The 23,106-nt window shown below is 35.9% G+C and overlaps 2 protein-coding genes across 2 annotated transcripts; both read right to left on the bottom strand.

Annotated features, from left to right (window-relative positions):
• Window positions 1-282: 282 nt before the first annotated feature.
• LOC111054021 (protein arginine N-methyltransferase 1) lies at window positions 283-20,653 on the bottom strand. The gene is made up of 8 exons (XM_039439117.1): window positions 20,451-20,653; window positions 16,070-16,232; window positions 15,218-15,330; window positions 14,103-14,336; window positions 11,420-11,607; window positions 7,681-7,907; window positions 1,695-2,054; window positions 283-523 (listed from the first exon to the last, which is right to left on the bottom strand). Exons 1-8 carry the CDS (start codon window positions 20,568-20,570, stop codon window positions 414-416), a joined length of 1,515 nt encoding a protein of 504 aa, XP_039295051.1. The 5' UTR covers window positions 20,571-20,653; the 3' UTR covers window positions 283-413.
• A 1,955-nt stretch (window positions 20,654-22,608) lies between these two features.
• On the bottom strand, window positions 22,609-23,106 carry LOC120353932. The gene has a single exon (XM_039439482.1). It carries the CDS (start codon window positions 23,104-23,106, stop codon window positions 22,609-22,611), a length of 498 nt encoding a protein of 165 aa, XP_039295416.1.

Genomic DNA, 23,106 nt, shown 5'->3' with positions numbered 1-23,106 from the left:
TAATTTCATGATTGAAAGCTTTCAATGATGAAGACTTCATCTTGAGAATGATGGAGAAGCTCATTCTTGTGGAAAGCACTATATAATTCAAATGAGCTAGTTAATATATTTGGTTTTGTAACATTTGTAAGTGAATACTTCTGTGGAATTTGATAGATTATGCACAGAAATCCCTCATTGTATCACATAGATATACCTGTTTATGAGTAAGATTTGAGTCATGAAAAACTATTCATTCTCAACCATTGCTGTAGGAATGTCAAATGGAAAATGAATAAAAAGTTTCAAGTCATGAAAATTATTAATCCTCAACAATTGCTGCAGGAATGTCAAACGGAAAATAAATAAAAACCAAAGACTCTTCCAATAAATTTTAAAAAATTAAGCAATAAAATCCTTACAAACCTAACAGATTAATGTAAGAGGTACTCTTGACTCTGATCTTTCACTTGTAGCTTAATACGAAGTGATCTCTTTTCTTTTGAATCACGTACACAGTTTATCTTTCCACTTAGAACTTCACCTGCGAACAAACATAAGATCAGTTATAAATCATTCATTTCCAAGAATAAATCTGGAACAGAACTACAAAAATTAGTCGATGAACTTACAAAATTATTTGTATGCAGAATATAAAATGAATTATTGACAAGAAATTAGTTGGACACATGACATATTTTTCAGAAACTTCTAATTGATCAACTTCATAATCACGTCAATACCAACTATGATCTCTACAAAATTGAGGGATTTCTAGAAAACCGTATATTTAATTAAATATCAGTACCAGTGGTTTGAAACGGTTCGAACTGTAAAAACAAAACAGAACTTTCATAAAAAAGGACATTCAATAGTAAATGATTTGCTGGGAATATGTATTTGGACATGACCCGAATATTTGGAACACAAAATCAAGAATAAGAAGTTTCGAGCACCGGTTTTCTTTTATGGAGAAAAATAATTGTTTGCTTGGGTGACATCGAGATCTGAGTTGTTCAAGATCTCAGTTGATCAGTCCGGGTAGGCAACTTCAATACCTACAGAATTCAGTTTAAAATGCTATTGCTTTCAGAATGTCTAGTGGATACATGATCATCTAAGTTATTTAATACCTGGTCCAGCGTATTCCATAGAGAAGCAAAACCCTAACCTAAAATTTAACCTTTAATCAACTTTTCACTAATACCACGGAATAAACATACCAGTGCTTCTCTACTCTGTGCTAATACCTAACTAGTGTGATGTGTAACGGTTTAGCTGACTGTGTATCATCCTGCAATGAAAACTTGATGCCGTGAGACTTGGCAAATAAACGGCTCAACCTCTCACTTGTCTCAGTATCTTGAGAAATTGTCAAAATAGGCACTTGGTGAACTGAGATCTCGACGAACAGAGACACAAGGGATTGCCGTTTGCTTTACCCAGTGAGTATGAATGAAACAAAAACTGAGATACATGGGATTCCCGTTTGCTTCACCCAGAGAGCAAGGCTAGCTACACACACATCGATTTTTGTTCGTACCATTTTTTGCCGTCTTTATGAATTCTATTAGATTAAACAGATGATGTTTGTCAAGCTCCGTTTAATCTGCTAGAATTCATAAGGATGGCAAAATATTGTACGAACAAAAATCCATGTGTGTGTAACTGGCTATAGTGGAACAAAACTAACTGAACATTTGAAAATCTCCTACCTTTCTTGACAGGTACTTTCTCTTTCAAGAGAAACACCGTCTGCTTCCAGTGAGTAGGGGTGGCGTGGGGCCCTGTGGAGAACGAGACCGGGTTGGGCAGTTCGAAGAACGTGTCGAAATAGCCAACAATGGAGGTAATATCAGAGTCTCTGATCACTTTCAGTGAGAAATTGCACGTGAAGTTCACACTGTCAACGGTAGCAGTCATCAGATCCAAATTGTGGATTTGTGTCGATTCGGTGGCTTGCTCACTGGCTTTCACCACTTCAACCAGCGGCTCCTGCAGGATTTGCTTCTTCAAATTGCTCATTTTGTAACCGTAAACGTCGTCCCAAAATTCAACCAGGTCTTTGTAGCGACCTGTAACATTAAAAATAAATTATGAAAAACACAAATTGAAATTGTCAACCTATTTTATTTTTCAATTTGTGTTTTTCATTAAGGAAAAACCACAACATCATACCAACACAACTGTAATGTAAAGAAGAAGTAATAAATTTTATTTCTTATAAAGCCAGAAGATTACACTACAGTATAAAACTTGGTTAAAGGTAGGTGATCCTGAGGGTAACCCTAGTAGATTTAAAACTCAAGCCAAGGCCTGTATGCTCAAAAGCAGTTCAAGGATCCCATTACACCTGTATATTTTAATAAGGTAGTCGATGTTAGGCAGCTCTTAATTTACGATTACACACTTATCGTGTGCCTAGCTTCTATTTCAAAGATTGGGATTCGCAAGCTGCGAACGTGTGAACACTCCCATAAGAGTATGAAGTATTCTTCCGTTGTCGTCAAATCATTACGTATAAAAACACACTAAATGGCCGGGACACACATCAACGCACCGAGCCCGCGCCGCGGCACGGCCGTGTGACGGACGTACTACGGCGAGTGAGAAAACAAATGCTTTCAAACGTGTAGGGATAGGGACACATACTACCGCACCGCGTCAGCACCGTCACCGACTAGTTCAGTTTACTTTTTGACGGAGACGGTGCGGGATCGTTCAACATAGAGAGTGAACAACTTATTGAAGAGATACGGAATTTTCCAGTTTTTTACGATCAAAGTGATGAGAAATATGGTTGAACGGAAAATAAGTTAAGCCAAAAGTATAAGTATACGGTAATCAAATAATAAGTCAAGCCAAAGGTATGATAGACATAATATAATAAATAATAGAATAAACAAAAAAAAGTATAAAAGAAGAAACCTGTAACTGTGTCTTAAATTTTAAATTTAAAACTAATTATTACGTTAGATACATAAGGCAGCATAACAATTTTATTGCTGCCATATATTTCCGATACATGACTGTTTGTGTTATTGTTATGCACCGAAATATGTACCAGCACTATGATTTTCATCGTCTACAGGTACGGTAATTAGTTTAAAATTGAAAAATATAAATTTAAATCGGATGTAACAAGCTTTAATAGTGTTATATTATTAACAATAGTTTAACACATTCCGAAATCAGACCACATCAGCACTACAGAACTGAGACACTGCTGCCGCTCGGCTGTCGCACGGATATGTGTGTTCTCCTACCATCATCACCGTGTCGCGGACGTAGCTCGGCCGTACCTCGGCACGGGCTCGGTGCGGATATGTGTCCCGAGCTTTATCCGTTGAAAAGAGATACTAATTCATTTGTTCACTATAGTTATTCTGTAACTAGTTTCTTAATGTTTTTGATAAATATTGGTTCAGACAGCATAATTTATTTTTATACAATATGGATTTATACCAAGAAAGCACCTTCTCTATTATAAATATACATTCAAAAGTTGAAATGATAGTAAAGATTTCATCCACCAAAAATCGAGAATGGCTCTAGGTACTCATTTTCTTAGACCATTTCACAATTCCATGATGATAATGGATAACAATATATTCATAAATAACCTGGGCTACTAAAAACTAGAGCATTAGCAAATAATAATGAAGAATGTCGATATCCCGAAAAAAGCCATTGAGATAGAGTGAGATCGATATCTTTTTTGAACTTGGTGAGTAACTATGGTACATGTTTTCCATGCAACAATATTATCGAGGTAGTAACTCTCATATTCGGGAAATTATTCCACAATCTAAACCCTGCTTTCTAATGAATCTTCTGTGGTGGAAGAGAATATCAGTGACTCTCACAGGAGTGTGCACACATTTCCAGTATGTCAGTGTTTTAACGCTCCCATAAAAAACAACGATATTCTCTTTCTGCTTAGCTTTATTGAGGAAGATGAGAATTTACATGTTCGTGCATTTGCAGTTATGCTATCCGAACCAACGGTATTCTCTCTGTACTGGACTCTACCGAGAAACAAGAGAATCTACCATACCATATGAATCAATAATTATTTATTTATTCTCTTTCTACTAGACTCTACCGAGAAACAAGAGAATCTACCATACCATATGAACCAATAATTATTTATTTATTCTCTTTCTACTAGACTCTACCGAGAAACAAGAGAATCTACCATAACATATGAGCCAATAATTATTTATTTATTCTCTTTCTACTAGACTCTACCGAGAAACAAGAGAATCTACCATACCATATGAGCCAATATTATTTATTTATTCTCTTCTACTAGACTCTACGAGAAACAAGAGAATCTACCATACCATATGAGCCAATAATATTTATTTATTCTCTTTCTACTAGACTCTACCGAGAACAAGAGAATCTACCATACCATATGAGCCAATAATTATTTATTTATTCTCTTTCTACTAGACTCTACCGAGAAACAAGAGAATCTACCATACCATATGAGCCAATAATTATTTATTTATTCTCTTTCTACTAGACTCTACCGAGAAACAAGAGAATCTACCATACCATATGAGCCAATAATTATTTATTTATTCTCTTTCTACTAGACTCTACCGAGAAACAAGAGAATTTACCATACCATATGAACCAATAATTATTTATTTATTCTCTTTCTACTAGACTCTACCGAGAAACAAAAGAATCTACCATACCATATGAAACAATAATTATTTATTCCTTCATCTGATGAAAATATCTAAATTATTGAAATTGCAAAAATTGCGACTCACCTAGACTACTGAAGCCCGCCAAACTGATGGTGCACCTGTTTGGTATAAGAATGCCACCCGAAGCCAGATATGTATCCCTGGCATAAATGACGCTGTCGAGCATCGCCTCAAACAATAGGAAATATCCCATCCATTCCGACACTATTAAATCCACCTTTTCCACTGGCAGCTTAGTGGTCTCTATCTTTCCCTTGATCACGTCTACTTTGTCTTTCAGATTGTTTTCCCTGCAACATGGAAGGAAATCAAATTCAGTTATGAATATGTTAGACCATATAATATAATTGAGGAAATACAATAAATGATGAGGCTATAGTGAGATTGACGTTATTAATGTCAGCTTAAATTATATAAAGGCAATGTTGTCACTTTTCCTTTTCCACAGCATTCTACAATGAATAACATTGATCCAAGTTATCTTGGTGAATCTGATCTATTACTATAATTATTATTGATTTTGTTAACAATGTTCAATTCTATCCAAAATATATTTTATTGGCCAAGAAAACACTTTTCCATGATTTAATAATATATTTTCATAATTGAGAAGGAATATTTTGGTAGTTCATCATACTTCTACATAGTTTATAAAACAATTTGGCAACGTTGCGGAGTGGAGAAGGATAGAGCTATCTGCATGTATAATGATAGTCAAGGATAACAAACCAATGTTAATCAGATGCTGACTTTATTACCTCTAAATCCCACAATAATCACATTGGATTTTTCGTATCATGAGAAGATCTTATTAAATCGTTAATAAGTCAATATCATTGAAATGGAGAGAATGGATGATTGAACGAGCGTTAGCGAAGTTCTCATTTTCGACTTACTGAAAGCCAAAGTCGTTTTCTGTCGGTTTGTATGTTCGACAAGAACTTTAGAGAGAATTGATCAATCAGCTTCAAATTTTGAACACGAATTCTTCGAACCTTTTTACAGGTCAAGTTCGTTGAACAACAAAATTGACTCACTTCTTCCTTTTTCAGGATATAAAATAACATTGAAAGTGCATAAGAAAAAGTTTTGATTTTATTATTAGGCAGATGGAATTGATTGCATGCTATATCTTTAATTTTTCAATTAATTTAAAAAAGCTGATGCTATTTGAGAGATATCACACAGACTGTTAGACAGACAGACTTTAATCGCCGATACATTATTTCAGCAGAATAATACACAACACCAATTTATAAGTTCTATATTAATTCGCTTCCGTTAACGTCTGTCTGCCTGTCTGTAACATACATGTAATTAATAATACTACTTGTTATAGCAGTTGCTATGAATTTTTTTGTTCAAAGTAATGTATTAGTCTTCACTAACACTTGATTATTCAATGTATAGGCACTCATTCATTTCATTTTTGTATCATTTATCAAGCCGTGTTCACACTGAACAAATGTTCGACAAACATGTTTGTTGAAAAAGTTTGGGCAAATTTAATTATGTTTGACAAACAATGTTTGCCCGTGGACAGTTTGGACGCGTCACCAACCTATATATTTGTAAGTGGGAAGAACAGATTTTATGTTTTACAGCTGTCAACTCTGAAAATGTTTGGAAATAAACAGTATTTTTTTGTTTGACAAACACTAACTGTCCGAACTTTTTAAAATGTTAGTCCCTGAGCCCCTCAACAAACATGTTTGCCGAACACGAACATGTATGTCGAACATTTGTTCAGTGTGAACACGGCTTCAGTATCTTCAAATGTTGAGATCATTGAAACGGTTTGGGATATCGATGTGCGGGTTTTGCCTTTGAAATTCTGTATCGAAATTATGTATCTCATGACCTCCTTCCCATTTGAAAAAATGAAGTTGTATTCAAAATGGATATGGATTCGAAATGAAGTTGGATCCATATGACGGATTCAAGATCATAATATGGCGGACAAAAGTTTTGAAGCGACAGAAAGTATTTTTTTCAATTGGAATAGGATCCCCATGGAACCAACTACTGTAATATCATACTTGTAAAAGATCTCAGAGATCAATACAACAATCCATGAGCGAGTTCTTCAACCCAGGGGGTCTCTAGTAAATAAAAAGATAGATAAAAGCCATTTATTTATTTATTAGATAGAGCAAACAATACAATAGTCGGAAAAGAAAAAACAGGCTATTGCCCAAAACTTCTTCAATTTCCTGATTTTGTCACAAATCATCCAAATATTATGTAGGTTATGTTCACTTCAATTTCAACACCAAATCTTCAATCTGAAACTATGAATCAGAATAAAGCAGAGAATTTCAAATTTAGATAGATTGATAATGAAACTTCCGTTAAAACAAAAACCAAACTTCAAATATTCACAAAATATAGAATAAAATCACTTAAATTTTGAGCTCGAACATATCACTTTCACCATAGCTACAACAGCCATTGAGATAGTGATAGAGTGAGATCGATAAAGACAACGATATTTTTTGAACGGTGAGTAACTCTATGGTAGATGTTCGCCATCCAACAATTATCGAGTTAGTAACTAATATTTATTAAATTATTACACAACTTAAACCCTGCTTCCCAATTAATATTCTGTGCCGAAAGAGAATATCAGTGACTATCGCAGGAGTGTGCACACATTTCCAGTCTGTCAGTGTGTGAAAGCTCCCATAAGAAACAACGATATTCTCTTTCTGCTTAGCTTTATTGAGGAAGGTGAGAATTTACATGTTCGTGCATTTGCAGTTATGCTATCCCAACCAATGGTATTCTCTCTCTACTGGACTCTACCGAGAAACAAGAGAATCTACCATACCATATGAACCAATAATTATTTATTTATTCTCTTTCTACTACTCTACCGAGAAACAAGAGAATCTACCATACTATATGAAACAATAATTATTTATTCCTTCATGTGATGAAAATATCTAAATTATTGAAATACAGAATTGCGACTCACCTAGACTACTGAAGCCCGCCAAACTAATGGTGCACCTGTTTGGTATAAGAATGCCACCCGAAGCCAGATATCTATCCCTGGCATAAATGACGCTGTCGAGCATCGCCTCAAACAATAGGAAATATCCCATCCATTCCGACACTATTAAATCCACCTTTTCCACTGGCAGCTTAGTGGTCTCTATCTTTCCCTTGATCACGTCTACTTTGTCTTTCAGATTGTTTTCCCTGCAACATGGAGGAAAATCAAATTTAGTTATGAATATGTTAGACCATATTATAATATATATTGAGGAAATACAATAAATGATGAGGCTATAGTGAGATTGACGTTATTGAAGTCAGCTTAAATTATATAAGGCAATGTTGTCACTTTTCCTTTTCCACAGCATTCTACAGTGAATAGCAATGATTCAAGTTATCTTGGTAAATCTTATCTATTACTATAATTATCGAATTTCATTTAAAATGTTCATTTATATCCAAAATATATTTTACTAGCCGTCAGGCTCGCTTCGCTCGCCATATCCGTCTAGCCAGGGGGCTCCGCCCCCTGGACCCCCGACTGGATCGTCCAAGAATAAGATCAGCAGGCTCGCTTCGCTCGCCTGCATTTTTCATTTGAGCATTTTTATCATATGTTAGGACAATCCAGTCGGGGGTCCAGACTAAACGGATATGGCGAGCGAAGTGAGCCTGACGGCTAGTAATATAATATTCCCAGGATTGAAGTAGCAGTGCCCAATCAATTTTTCCGCGATAAATGCATTTAAATCTTCAACTTGGTGCCAACCTAACAAAGTCAACTCAACTTAATGCCAACCTGACAAAATTATTATTTTAGTTGCCAGTGAACAACTGTTTCGAAGAGGTACTCTATCTAGATTATAGTTCTATAGTAACATATGATATGGAAATTTCAATTATAATTAAGAGATTGGGAGAAGAAGAATATACATGCTAGAAGACGAACTTTAAACCCTTAAAACCAACCCTTAGAGTTAAAATATTGCCAAAAGATTTCTTAGTGCGCCTCTAAAGGGCCAACTGAACATACCTACCAAATTTGAACGTTTTTGGTCCCGTAGATGTTTAGTTCTGCGAGTGAGTGAGTGAGTCAGTCAGTCAGTCAGTCAGTTAAAATATTGCCAAAAGATTTCTTAGTGCGCCTCTAAAGGGCCAACTGAACATACCTACCAAATTTGAACGTTTTTGGTCCCGTAGATGTTTAGTTCTGCGAGTGAGTGAGTGAGTCAGTCAGTCAGTCAGTAAGTGAGAGAGTGCCATTTCGCTTTATATATATATATATTTTCTTGGCCAATCTATATATATATATATATATATATATATAGATTGGCGAAGAAAATATTTTTCCATGATTTAATTATATATTTTCATAATTGAGATTGAATATTTTGGTGGTTCATCATATTTCTACATAGTTTATAAAACAATTTGGCAACGTTGCGGAGTGGAGAAGGATAGAGCTATCTGCATGTCTAATGATGGTCAAGGATAGCAAACCAATGTTAAATGCTGACTTCTGAATCTCACAATAATCACATTGGATTTTTCGTATCATGAGAAGATTTTATTCAATCTTTACGCGAAGTCGTTAATAAGTCAATATCATTGAAATGGAGAGAATGGACGATTGAACGAGCGTTAGCGAAGTTCTCATTTTCGACTTACTGAAAGCCAAAGTCGTTTTCTGTCGGTTTGTATGTTCGACAAGAACTTTAGAGAGAATTGATCAATCAGCTTCAAATTTTGAACACGAATTCTACAAACCTTTTTACAGGTCAAGTCCGTTGAACAACAAAATTGACTCACTTCTTCCTTTTTCAGGATATAAAATAGCATTGAAAGTGCATGAGAAAAAGTTTTGATTTTGTTATTTAGTCAGCTGGAATTGATTGCATGCTATTTCTTTAATTTTTCCATTCATTTAAAAAATCTTATGCTATTTGAGAGATAACACACAGACTGTTAGGCAAACAGACTTTGTGCGCCGATAACGTCTGTCTGCCTGTCTGTAACATACACATAATTAATAATACTACTTGTTATAGCAGTTGCTATGAATTTTTTTTTGTTCAAAGTGTTAATTCTGTGAGTAGAAGCTACTATCAGTCTTCACTAACACTTGATTAGGCACTCATTCATTTCATTTTTGATAATTTATTAAGCCGTGTACACACTGAACTAATGTTCGACAAACATGTTTGTTGAAACAGCATGGGCAAATTTTATTATGTTTGACAAACAATGTTTGCCCGTGGCCAGTGTGGACGCGTCACCAAACAAAATATTTGTAAGTGGGAAGAACAAGATTCATGTTTTACAGCTGTTAACTCTGAAAATGTTTGGAAATAAACAGTAATTTTTTGTTTGACAAACAATAATTGTCCGAACTTTTTAAAATGTTTATCTCTGAGCTCCTCAACAAACATGTTTGCCGACCACGAACATGTATGTCGAACATTTGTTCAGTGTGAACACTGCTTCAGTATCTTCAAATGTTGAGATCATTGAAACGGTTTGGGATATCGATGTGCGGGTTTTGCCTTATAAAATCATGACCACCTTCCCATTTGAAAAAATGAAGTTGTATTCAAAATGAAGTTGGATCCATATGACGGATTCAACATCATAATATGGCAGACAAAAGTTTTGAAGCGATAGAAAGTATTTTTTTTTTCAATTAGAATAGGATCCCCATGGAACCAACTACTGTAATATCATACTTGTAAAAGATCTCAGAGATCAATACAACAATTTATGAGCGAGCTCTTCAACTCAGGGGGTCTCTAGTAAATAAAAAGATAAATGTATTTTATTTTCTCTCTAACATTACAAGAAGTGATGTGAGAGAAGGGATGATAAGAGAAGGAGAAGAAGTAGGAGGGAAAACGATGACGAAGAAACAGAAAATACTTCAGATTAGACTCCAAATAAGATAACTTCAATACTGGCCAAAATGAGATTTTATCACTTTTTGCTTTTGGAAAAAACGACTAGCAGTCAAATATTTTACAATAAATGAATAAATCACTCACTGGACAACGAGATCTTTCGGCAGTTCCGCCATCTTCTTGGTTGTCAACCAACTCATCTATTCAACTCATTTATTCATTCATTGTAAAATATTTGACTGCTAGTCGTTTTTTCTAAAAGCAAAAAGTGATTTAATAATAAGCAGTTCGTGATGGAAAAAAACATTGAAGAGATTTTATCATTGAAAAAAGATAATTGAGAAGTGGAAGAATTGGCGGAAAATTGTAAAAAAGAAAAACCAAGGGAGGTGGAAATTGATGATGGATGAAGCAATAAAGAGGATAAGAGGAAACGGAGGAAAGCTAAACAAATTAGTATTTGTTTTGACACGCACCAAAAAACTAGGGATCAACTCTACAGACATGGTCGCAGGAACAGACTAGAACTGACTAATTTATGACAATGATGATGATAATATTGAACTTTATCACCCAATCTATATCACTTTATCGCCTTATAAAAATTAGGGAGGGGAACAGTTTTAGATTTATCCTGTTGATTCACTTACAATCATTGATTTGATTTGTACATTTGTAAATAAATGGAATGAAATTGAAAATGAAATTTATTCTCCTTTTGCATAATATTTTTTTACAAATAATCTCTATCTTAGAATTAAACTGGCAGTAGTGGTGTATAGGCGCTGCCTATATTTTAATATATAATTCCGATTGTGAACCTACCAGACAATGTGGATAGCATCGTAGACGATCTCTGATTGGTCGACAGCCACCACCCGCCTGGCCCCCGCCTTGGCAGCGAACATGGCCAGAATGCCCGTGCCACACCCCAAGTCGAGCACTATCTTGTCTTGCAGCAGGGCGCTGTTCTCCAGTAGAGCGTTGCGGTAGCTCTCTGTTCGAACTCTGTCCTGTAAAACAGACGAATCTTAACAATTCAACTGGATTGAATATAGATTAATTGAATATATTGTGGTTAGTTAGAATAGCAATATGATAGAAAGAAATCTCTATTACATCCTTGTAAGGGGTTGGTCGTAATAGACTTATAGTGAGGTCCACGTTATAATGACAGTATTTGATCAACTTTGGTTTTGCTATCCTTGTCTATCATTCGACAAAGCCGGTGGTACTCAACGTTAGTAGACAGAAGGTTGATCACTCACAGGTGTAAGATTCGAAGTGGTGGGGGGAACGCCAGCATGACGTCACGTGTAGTAAAAATGTGATAAGAGTAACCACACTGAGCATATAGTTTATTCACTGTATCTTCAAATACATCGTCGTTTAATCCCCTCAAGATCGACCTAGAACTTAGAAATTCTCCATACTTATAGAGAATGAATCACCGATTCTAATGATGTTAAATATTTCAAGTTCATTCAACTTGTATGAACAAAATGAAGTTGAAAGTTTTTCAAGAATCTAAAAACGTGCAACGAAAAAATTAATAAGCTGGAAAAGCGTTAGTAGACAACGTTATACTATTATAATTTCAGATTAACCCATAAAAAATCTTGATAAACCAATGCATTGCAATAAATCGATAAACCGATCCCAATAAATCCGATGAATTGCATTCATATAAATGCACTGAACACATGCTGGTATCGAGCACACATGTTCTACGAGAATCAAAATGTCTCATCCCCGAAATTCACAAGCTGATGTATAGCCAAACTACAAAATATAAACACGACCTAGAAGATGAAGAAACCTTAAGGGTTTGAAAGAGAAGGTTAGGGGGGGTTTTGCTTTTATATAGAAAAATACTTGTATTATTCAAATGTTTTGATAATTATTGTAAAGCAGAAACAGAAATCTGCATGTCAGAAAATGTTGTGTTATATAATTTGACTATACGTCACCGTATGATTTTCAAGAATGCGATATTCTGCCTACTCTGTACTACAACCTACGTCACGGCTGCAGTTCCCCCACTTCAATTGCATTTCAAGTAAAATACTATATATGAATGACCAACCTTCTGTCTACTAACTTTGGGTGGTACTATCCTTTTCTAGGTCCACAACGGTGCCAATTATGTTTTTGACAGTGTAGAAATATGTTTAATTAATGCAGAGAATCGGCATCGCTATTCTTCTACCTTTCTCCACTGTCATTATAACGTGGACCTCACTATAGTGCCACTTGCACACTTTCAGTTTAAACTAAATTTCATTTTGAACTGGTTTGAATCCATATCAAGTCTCATTCATTGTAATGTGGTTCATCTTGTGTTTGATTGAGTTCAGTTTAAGCTTTGGCTGTGAAAATGGACCTTAGTGCCAAACGACATTACGACGTTTCAACTGGATTGAATCATAGTGAAGAGATAGCATAGGAAGATATCCCATGGTATAGCTCGTTCGAAATTTCCAAATTTCAAGCCGATTTTTCGGTAACTCAAGCCGATTACTGTCGACTAGTGTCTATTATTACTGTTTTGTTGGGGTGACAGCGTAAGAACGGCACAGTATGAGAGACTACCAGCGCAACATAGCTTCACAAAAGACAATTATTACTAGGACTATCGACTTGAATCAACAGTGAAATTTGGAACATGAACGTCCAAAACCATTGGATATCTTCTTATGCTATTTTTTCTCTATGATTGAATCCATATCAAGTATTGTTTGTTTTAATGTGATTAATTTTGAGTTCAAGTCACTAGCTAATAAAATTCAGTTAAAGCTTTGCAAACGTTCCCTAGAATAAAAGCCGGGCACTACTTCTTATAGCTCGTTTTCTAATAAAGAATTGAGGTAGATCTCTGTTCCAACTTTTTCCTGGGGATAATAGAAAAAACATCATTTCCAAATAATACAACACATTGAGGATTGTAAATGGAGTAGAAATACATTTTGATACTGAGAGATTCCAAATTCAATGAATAAAAACTAAGACGCACGAGCACCGGAATAGACTGGTAATTTATTTCATGGGAAACACGTAGGGCAAGACACTCGCTTTTATTTCGAGGGACAGCACAGGAATAGTTTTTCATCTCGAAAGTTATTCTTTCACTAATAGGTTTTCCGTATCTGCGATCCTATAGATATCTACATCTTAGATCGCTCTAAGATATAGATGGATAAAAATATCTGAAGGATATCAGATCTATCTCTGGGTGGCCGGGCCCTAAGAAGTATTCTAGCTCCTATCTAGGAGCATTCTCCAGACTAATTTACATTCTGACTTTTTCAAAATACAGTAGTTGTTTATATTTTTCATCTCTTCTTGAGTTATCATTTGTAATATTATCATCTAAGGTTATCCATTATAATAGTTATCATATAATTTCCCTCGAAATACCACATCAGTCACGATACAAGACTATATTATTATTAAAAGCTTTGTTAGCCTATTAATAATGTTATTAGTATTATTAGTAGTTAATACTTACCGATAACATTTCATGGTGGATTCCGAAATGAGAGTATGAATCAAAATAGTGACGATCCTGTCCACTCACGTCTTTATTTTCTTCACAATCGTTCGAATCACCGGCACCTTTTTCCTGGGGTTTCGATGTTTTAGGCTTTTTAGAATCGTCCGTAAACATCAGATTGGTCCATTTTTTGCGCATATCTTCTAAGGAACACATCAGATGACTGTGTTGATCTTCCAACTCCATTATCTGAGACAAAAATATATATTAAATTTTAAATATCATAAAAGTGAATTCGAATGTATTGGGAAGAACCGCAGCGAGTTATAGAGTATAGAGGTGCATAGTTGACAAAATATATAACTAAAATGAGTGAAAAAGAAATGCAGTAGGTCTACAGCATAGTATGCATTGATTGCAATTTGAGTAGATTCAAAATGTTTCATCATATTTTACCTCTATCACTATTTCTCATCTTCATTGAGAACGATTTCTTCATACTAATAACTTTAACTTATAACTAACTTCGTTATAATAACTTGAAAGGATTTGAGCAAATGACCTTTTTTCTAAAGAACGACAAAATACATACAAGCTTAACTTGAAAGCAAATTACCTAGTTTATGCAATATTGATTTTTGCTTTTTTTAGATGCTTAATTTCTAAGCCGTTCACGAATTTAAAAATTCGATTGCAGTATTAAAGTAAAATGAATTAATTATCATTAAACTTAAGATTATCACTAACTGTTACAATAAATAAATTAATTGCCAACGCTGATCAAATTGAAAAATAGGAAAGGCGTTTTGACTTTTCATAAACATTCATCATAATAGTAATGCATGATTATTTAGTAAATGCTTATTCATCCAGAAGCTTCAATTGAACTGAACTCGTGAGAGAATAATTATTGAGAATGGTTACATAGCTTTCATTAGAAGTAATCATTGGAATCAGCAATATGTTTATTGAATTCGTCTGAATCTTGATTCAATTTTTTTTCTTTCAAGAAATAGGATAATTGAATTAAAAGAAGCTTAGGCAAATTCAGTTCAACTCAAAACTTATGCAACTCAGAGCTTATGCAAGATCATTCAACTCGATAACTTCTCGGAAAAAAATATTTATACCCGTGAATTGAGTTCCTTATTTTTCCTCTCCAATCCACGAATACGAGCATCACGAACATCAGATGAATCCATTTCCTCAGCAATATTGGATGGTACTTCTAGGTCATCAAAATCTGTCGATAGAAAAATATCAGAATTTATACTTTATTTATTCCAAAAACATTAATTACATAGGCTATTCAACTGGGAATTTTATTACAATAAACTCAAAGAGGTTCACATTTTCAACAATCAAAATTTACTATTCATCAATAAATTATCATCGAATATAAATTTCTTGTGAAGTTTTTTTTCTTGAACGATTGATCAATAAACTGCTCTTGCAATCTGATAAGTGAAAAATTAGTAGTAGACAAATTTTCTTATTTACGAAAGAACTATTTGAAGTGAAGCTATATCGATCCTTCCTGTAGGCCTACTCAAAAGTTGGGATTCATTACAGTGAAACGCATCTAGAGTTTGCAAGGTATGTTAGAAATAAATTATTAGAAAATTATCAGAATTTCATTGTAATATAAATTGGATTAATAAATTGAATATAACTTTTTTCAACTTCAACTCTTTTGGAAAGATGTTCTTTTTTAATTTAATGTATAATTATTTTATTCTATTATCTTAAACCAATCACATTAGATATGTTCAACAACTCTGTGGATAACTAATTTTATTAATGTATTATGATGAATCTCCAATTTCACTTTCCATTACGGACTGCTTGTCAATGATCACTTTTTCGATTCTTGAGTTACGACCTAGCAGTCTAAATTTAGTTTGGATTGCTATGTCATAAATTGGGTAATATTGAAAAAAGGAAGGAATTGATTTGAAATTAATAATGTACTTAGTACTTACCAAACAAAAGCCAAGGATCATCCTCCAAGATTGGCTTCAAATACTTTTCGTCAATCCAAGGTGGGTCCTTGCACAATTCGGACAGATACTCGGGTCTTGGATTTTCTGATCGGATGTAGTTGATCAACTTAATGTATGAGTAACAATCCATGACCAGCTTTAGCTGCAACAACATTAATTCAATAACTATTAGCCTATATAATACAATAATCGGGATGGTGCATTAGCAGCTCTAGAAAAAAGAGCCCTTTCAAAGCTTAGTTTGCTATGACTATATCTGACTAGCATAGAAAACTGTATTAAATTTCATTCATTTCATTTATTTATCGTCACATTACATAAATTTTTGAGTAACACTCATTTGACTGGTGATATGTCAATACTGGAACAAAATTATATTTAAAAGACTTAGTTCTAACTTCTTGAAAGTAAAATAAATAAATACACTCTATGATGTATCTCATCAAATTCACATGGAAATGAAAGTCACAAAAAGTTAAGTACTCTCTACAGCCTTTTCACAAATAAAATTCGGCAGCAGAGTATAGGGCTTTCTCTACTAGCATTTTTCTGACTGTTAGTTTGAATTTGTTTATTGAATCTAGATTTCTGATGGCTGCAGGTAATTTACTAAAATAACGTATTCCAGAGTAGAATGGAGTTTTTTTAGAGCTGTGTGCCTATGTACTGGAAAAGCAATGAGACTACTATACGTGTATTTACCGTGATTATCTGTGCAGAATTGAAATTTATGTAGATTCTGTTTAACAAAAACCAACAATAATTGATAGATAAAAATAGATGGCAGCGTTAGAATGTTTAGGTTTTTGAAGAATGCTTTGCAAGAATCTCTTGATCTCAATCCACAAATGACCCTTACTATTTTTTTCTGGATTATAAAAATTTTACCGCTATCAACAGAATTTCCCCAGAAAATGGTTCCGTAGCTCAGATATGAGTAGACATATGCGTAGTAGACGGCCAATAGGGTGCTTTTGTCTAGTGAGTGAGAGAGGGTGAGAATTACAAAATAAGCTTGATTTAGTATTTTTGCAAGGACCTGAATATGCTCCTTCCAAGTGAAACTTTGATCTATTATAAGTCCCAGGAATTTTGTTGAAGAGGACACTTTAACACTGTCTTCAATTATTGGAAGATGTACTCTGTTCACTGCTGTTAGATTACGAGCAGAGCTGAATTGAATAAGATGCCTTTTATTATAGTTTAACGATAGACCGTTTGCTTCAAACCACTTTGACATTTCTGACAGTGCACTTTTCAATTTACTTGCAAGAGTGATGTGATCGGGGCTTGTTGCCAGAGCAGTTGTGTCATCTGCATACATAACTAATCTTATATCAGGTGCAGCACTTGTCAGATCATTAATCATTGTAATGGTAGAATGCAAGATTGTAAAATATAAAAAAAATTGTAGTGTAAATTTCAATAATCTTCTCTCATTATCTTTTGGTTGATTTTCTGTGAATTGTTATTGCGTTACTTTTTCAAGTTTTTATTGTGTTCCTTTTAGTTGATATTTTAAACCTTCTACTCTAACTTCGATTTGCCATTTTGAATGTGGCACTTTGTGTAGCGAGCGCTTGCCAACGTTGGCTACCGCTGGTCTAGATTGGGCACGCAGTGTGGATGGCAAGACCAACACAGCCAAGCTTACCAGACTGGGCAAATATGCGAACTAGGCATTAGGTATAAGGTGAGCCGTCTACTGGAAATGATTTCATCCGAACTAGCATCGGTCGAAAACTACCGAGCTCGTCCGAACGATCCCCCAACAAAGAAAGGAATAGATAGATGCTCGTCCATTGCAACAGGTTCATACCTGTCATACCTCGTCTCCGGCCGATCAATTTTTCGATCCGAATTGAATGGGATTTTCCGGCTCTATCAGGCCGAACTAGCTAGTCGAGCTGAGACAAAAAAGTGTTCCTAACCTAAAATTGTTTCACAGTTTTGTTTGTTTTTTGAAGTTGTTATGTTTTATAAAGTTGAAACTATGGACAATGAAAAGTTGATAAGTTGGTTCAAGATCCACAAGATATCATCGTCGTTATGTTAATAAGAATCTGTGGACAAAGATTGCTGAACAAATAGGATCTGAAGGTGAGATTATTGTAATGAATAACTAATTTAGTGGATATTTGTTTATTCAATTTTCAAAATCTCAATACTGTACAATCATTGTCTATGAAAAATTTTGGTGGCTATGATAGTAGTTAATTCAATATTGGCAACTAGACTGACGTAAACGGTTCCAATGAACGACCATATTCGGCCGAATTAACGGCCAGCAGATTCGTCCGATCCAACGGCCGAACGGATCGGTTGAATACGGTTCCAGTGGACGGTTACCCTTACGCTGGTTACACACTGGGCGGTTTCTGCCGCGGCGGCGAAACTGCCGTCGCCGCCTCGAAAAGAAGTCGAGCTTACACACTCAGCGGCAAAATTACCGCCACGTATGATCAGTAGCAAAAATAATTCTTGTAGTTCTTCATCGCTTCATGAGTACTTCTTCTGTTTCATGAGTGTTCAGTTAATTGTATTTTGCACATTTTTTAAAAGTAGCCTATATATGATTAAGTTTTTAACTCAAAATGAAAGGCAACAACTTTTAGCACTTTTGTTGTACCGTCGAAGGAAAAGAAGACAGCAGAGAAATCGCATTGTTTCGATTCATCCCATAAACCTGAGAAGAAAAAAGTTGGAGCATTTTGTACGTTGTTTGAAGACTTGAGAAATGACGTTGCAAAATTCTCTAATTATTTTCGTATGCCCGTTTCTTCATTTGATGATTTACATGGCCACATTAAAGACAAAATCCAAAGGAAAAATTCTCAACTGAGGAATTGTGTGCAACCTGTAGAAATGATTGATGAAACTTTAAGGTAAGTTATATTTTATGTATTTTAGCATGGAAAGCACAAAATTTTTGCCTATTCTATAACTTTTGATGATTATCTATACTGCTATCTAAAACATTACGGGCCTCATATGAACTAAGAGTATGTTTGTACAAGTTGCATATGGTTAACACGTACTTCAATGTTATATAAAAAATTAAACAGTTTTATTGTCAATAGGTTTACTAACTATCAACTATGAATGAAGGTTTCTTCAATTAAAAACCAGTTTTAGTACAGAATTATCTCAATCCTTAAATATGTCGAGGGTTTTGTCCCACAAAACTGGCCTCTGTTCTACAAATGATTTCAACAACTCATTGTCTATTAACTCACTCATTTCCCACACTCGTCAACCACAAACACTTAAAACAATAAATAAATGTTAAAACCAATTCACTAACTCAGGCTTCAATTCAGAAACACAAATTAAAAGGCTGATTTTCAAAGACCTCTGACTTGGAGCAACTGGGAAAGAAAACTGATCAGCGGCGACGGTAGACAACCGCCAAATGTGTAAACGCCCCATTTCGTCACGTACGCCACTGCGTAGACAAGAGCGGCAAAAACACTGCCAGCCGCAGTGGCAGTGGACGGCTGCAAAGCTGCCACCAACGGCAATATGGCCGCGCGGCGTTTCTGCCGCCCAGTGTGTAAGATTCCATTTAAGTCTATAGACTACTGCTCGAACGGCGGCGACGGCGAAATTACTGCCGCGGCAGAAACCGCCTAATGTGTAACCGGCGTTAGGCCATCAATCTCGGTAACAAGTGTCAAGTGGGTGATCAGGTGTCCAAGTGAGTGGGGGGGGGGCTTAAACACAAGGGTTGCAAGTTTCTGTTGGCCGTCCATCATATTTTGGCGACCCAGCTGGTGTCTCACTCGGGTCACCAGCCTGATAACCAATTCTGGTGTCTCACTGGTGATCCAGCGTGCTTTATACTTGGCCGTCAATATCAGGCGACCCAATGAAATAAGAGCCTTACGGATATATTATATGCCTGTCAATAAAAAAGTTATGCTGGAAAATCTATATTATTCTGAATTTCAGGTGTTTATTTCTGACATCAATATTATGACAAGGACCAAGTCAGGTCCACTTCAAGACACAGTAAATCCAGATATCTGGTCATGACAAAAAGGACAAGAAGTATTGAGTACCTTCAAAATGAATACTAGAACATAGACCATGTTTTCATTCTTTTTTCAACTTGATGGCACACCAAATATTTATCAGACATCTATGATTACCAGTGGTGTAACTGTAATTGATGACCTACAGTTTGGTACTTGAGTGTTCAAAACACTTACCATATTCTATAACAAACATGCTTTTAACACTGTCCAATTTCAAACCTCGTAATCAATTGAGAAAACTTATTTTGCTAGAGATGATGCCTTATAAGCACTAAAATGGTGCTTGGCTAATGGGTAAAGTAATATGATTTTCCAGTATTTACCTTCAAGACGGCTAAATCAAATAGGTGCGAGTCTCTGCAATGCACTATAGCCTCATCGATATTTGGAAATGCTTCTTTACAGAAGAGACACGTGACTGGGGTGGGATGCACATCATCCATCTCAGTCCATCCAGTTGAATCGTTATCATCATCATCCTCATCATGATCTTCAAGTCCTGGCGGATCCAAATCATTGATGATATTGCTGAAAACAAAATGAATGGAACTTGAAACATGATTCACTCAAGCTGAAGAATACAGAATTATGAAATCTAGGTCAATGATTCGGAAAATCTGACCCGAAGGCCAGAGAACAATAAAATCTTTGCTGTCGCACTGAAGAGATATTTGACAGAACGACCATATTATAATATACTGCTTCATTGAGGACCATACACTTCAACACCTGCCTGGACGAGCAGCCAAATGACCTTCAAAAATGAGGAACAAATGACTATTCCCCGGTCTCTGACTGCGGAGAAAATTGAACAAGTAACAAGTAAGTGATTAACCTAAAAATGTTTAATGACAAACATAATATTGGTTGTAAAAACCACTTGGTTGTGAATAATATAAATTAATCAATACAAATAAATGATAAATGATTTTATTGCCTTTAAGCCATCAAATACAGCAATTGGTTCGTCAAAGTTTACAAGTTACTAAAATTGGTTTTTAATAAATATAGAATTCAGTCTATCACAATACAGAAATATCACAGTAAGATTCAGGTACTTTTGTGAAACACATAGATAGTCCTTTCAGGAACACTGAAAAACTCATTCATCTCATACATAGGAGTTTGTATCAGAAAGTTATAAGTGCCCCGGAGAAACTCCTTGGTTGGTAGAGACCTAGCTGCTGCCGGAAGCCTGTTGAAAAGTCTGTCATTCTGGTTGCTAGGGCTATTCCTCACTCTGCTCAGCCTTGTGAATGGAATGTCGACCTGGTACCTGCCCCTGGTGTCAAAGTTGTGGATGTCACTAAGCAGTCGCATACTCTCCACAGAAATCTTAACTTTTTTCAGTGATATGAAGATGTAGAGGCATACCACTGTCATGATGGATTCGGCACAGAAGAGAGGACGACAGTGGTCAATGATTCCTGAGCCAGTAATAATTCGTATGGCCTTCTTTTGAAGCAGGAGAATTCTATTAACTCCACTAGCTGGACCCCAATGTTGAAGGCCATACAACATGATTCCTTGGAAGAATGAGAAATAGGCTGTCTTGACATAGTCCTTTGGCACACTGAGCATGAACTGCCTTAATAAGAAAATCACCAGTGATAGCTTCTTACAGTCTTACAGATGACTTCAATGTGGGGGTACCAGGTTAATTTTGGATCAAGGTGTAAACCAAGAAGTTGTACACTTCTCTCCTGATCCACATAATTTCTCAAACTAAAAATCATTCTTTGGGTTTTCTCCTCATTTAGCTTGAGGAAGTTCGACTTGAACCACACAGATGCAGCACCAAAGGACTCACTCATCTTCTCTGTCAGATCTGTTGAAGAGCTGCTCACATCAAAAATGGTGTTATCATCTGCAAAGGCTGCCAACCTATTAGCCAGTGCACAAGGTAGATCATTAGTCATAATTATGAAGAGCAGGGGGCCGAGTATGGACCCTTGAGGGACCCCATGTGGAATAGCCTTCATTGCAGAAACCCTACCATTAACCTGGACCACCTGGCGACGACCTGATAGGTAAGATTTCAGGAGTCTTAATGAGACATCAGTGACCCCATAAAACTCCAACTTGGACAGTAGAATCTGGTGGTCTACAGTGTCGAAAGCACGGCTCAAATCACACAATGTCAAGCCTGTGAAACCCCTGCTCTCAAAGCTCTCAATCTTTAAAAGACTTTCCACTGCCTGGGCTGTTGTTCTTCCAGCCCTAAACCCGTACTGAGCATCCACCAACAGTCCAGCACTCTCAAAATACAAGCATAACTGTCTCTTGATTATGCTCTCAAAGATTTTGGAGAACTTACTTACTTATCCTGGCGCTACAGCCCGATGTGGGCTTTGGCCTCCTCCACAATCTGCCTCCAAGCGTCTCTGTCTGCTGCCTTTCGCCTCCAACCTCTCACTCCCATCGCTCTCAAGTCTCTCTCCACATCCTGCATCCATCGAACCCTCGGCCTTCCTCTTTTTCTTACAGCTTCCAGTTTCTTATACAGCATTCCTTTTTGCATTCGTTTTTGGAGAACACAGGTAAGATTGCAATAGGCCTGAAGTTACCCGGTAGATCAATTGGACCCTTCTTGTGAATGGGTACAGTTTTAGCGATCTTTAGTAGAGCAGGGAAAACACCCTCCACAATGCATGAGTTCAAGCAGAAAGTTAGTGGTACAAGAATTGGAATGGTGACTCTTTTTATGAGATTTACTGACAAATCAAAGAAGTCCTTACTTTCAGAATTTTTCAGCTTACTCACAACATCCAACCCTTCTTCATAAGATACTGGGCAGAGCAAAAATGTTGTTTCTGGCCTGGGCATAGCATTTAGGAACTGCATGGCCGAAATATCAGGGGTGTTAATAGAAGCACGAACTGTAGTAACTGAATCCACAAAGAAGGAATCGAAGATATCAAGCTCTATATACGTGTGGTCCTCTGATGAGAACTCATTTCTCTCTTGATCACCTTCCAT

Source organism: Nilaparvata lugens, chromosome 12 (genome assembly GCF_014356525.2).
Source record: "Nilaparvata lugens isolate BPH chromosome 12, ASM1435652v1, whole genome shotgun sequence".
Lineage (NCBI taxonomy): Eukaryota > Metazoa > Arthropoda > Insecta > Hemiptera > Delphacidae > Nilaparvata > Nilaparvata lugens.
This window is presented reverse-complemented; position numbering and strand designations above follow the sequence as displayed.

What these genes read in the sequence shown, in the direction of transcription:
- LOC111054021 (XM_039439117.1), bottom strand. Translation starts at nt 20,570, where the DNA reads ATGGATGATGTGCATCCCACCCCAGTCACGTGTCTCTTCTGTAAAGAA. An exon ending in TTGATTTAGCCGTCTTGAAG is followed by an intron (nt 16,233 to 20,450) that starts GTAAATACTGGA and finishes ATGTTGTTGCAG; the next exon opens with CTAAAGCTGGTCATGGATTG. An exon ending in GGCGGGCTTCAGTAGTCTAG is followed by an intron (nt 2,055 to 7,680) that starts GTGAGTCGCAAT and finishes TTAATGTTACAG; the next exon opens with GTCGCTACAAAGACCTGGTT.
- LOC120353932 (XM_039439482.1), bottom strand. Translation starts at nt 23,106, where the DNA reads ATGGAAGGTGATCAAGAGAGAAATGAGTTCTCATCAGAGGACCACACG.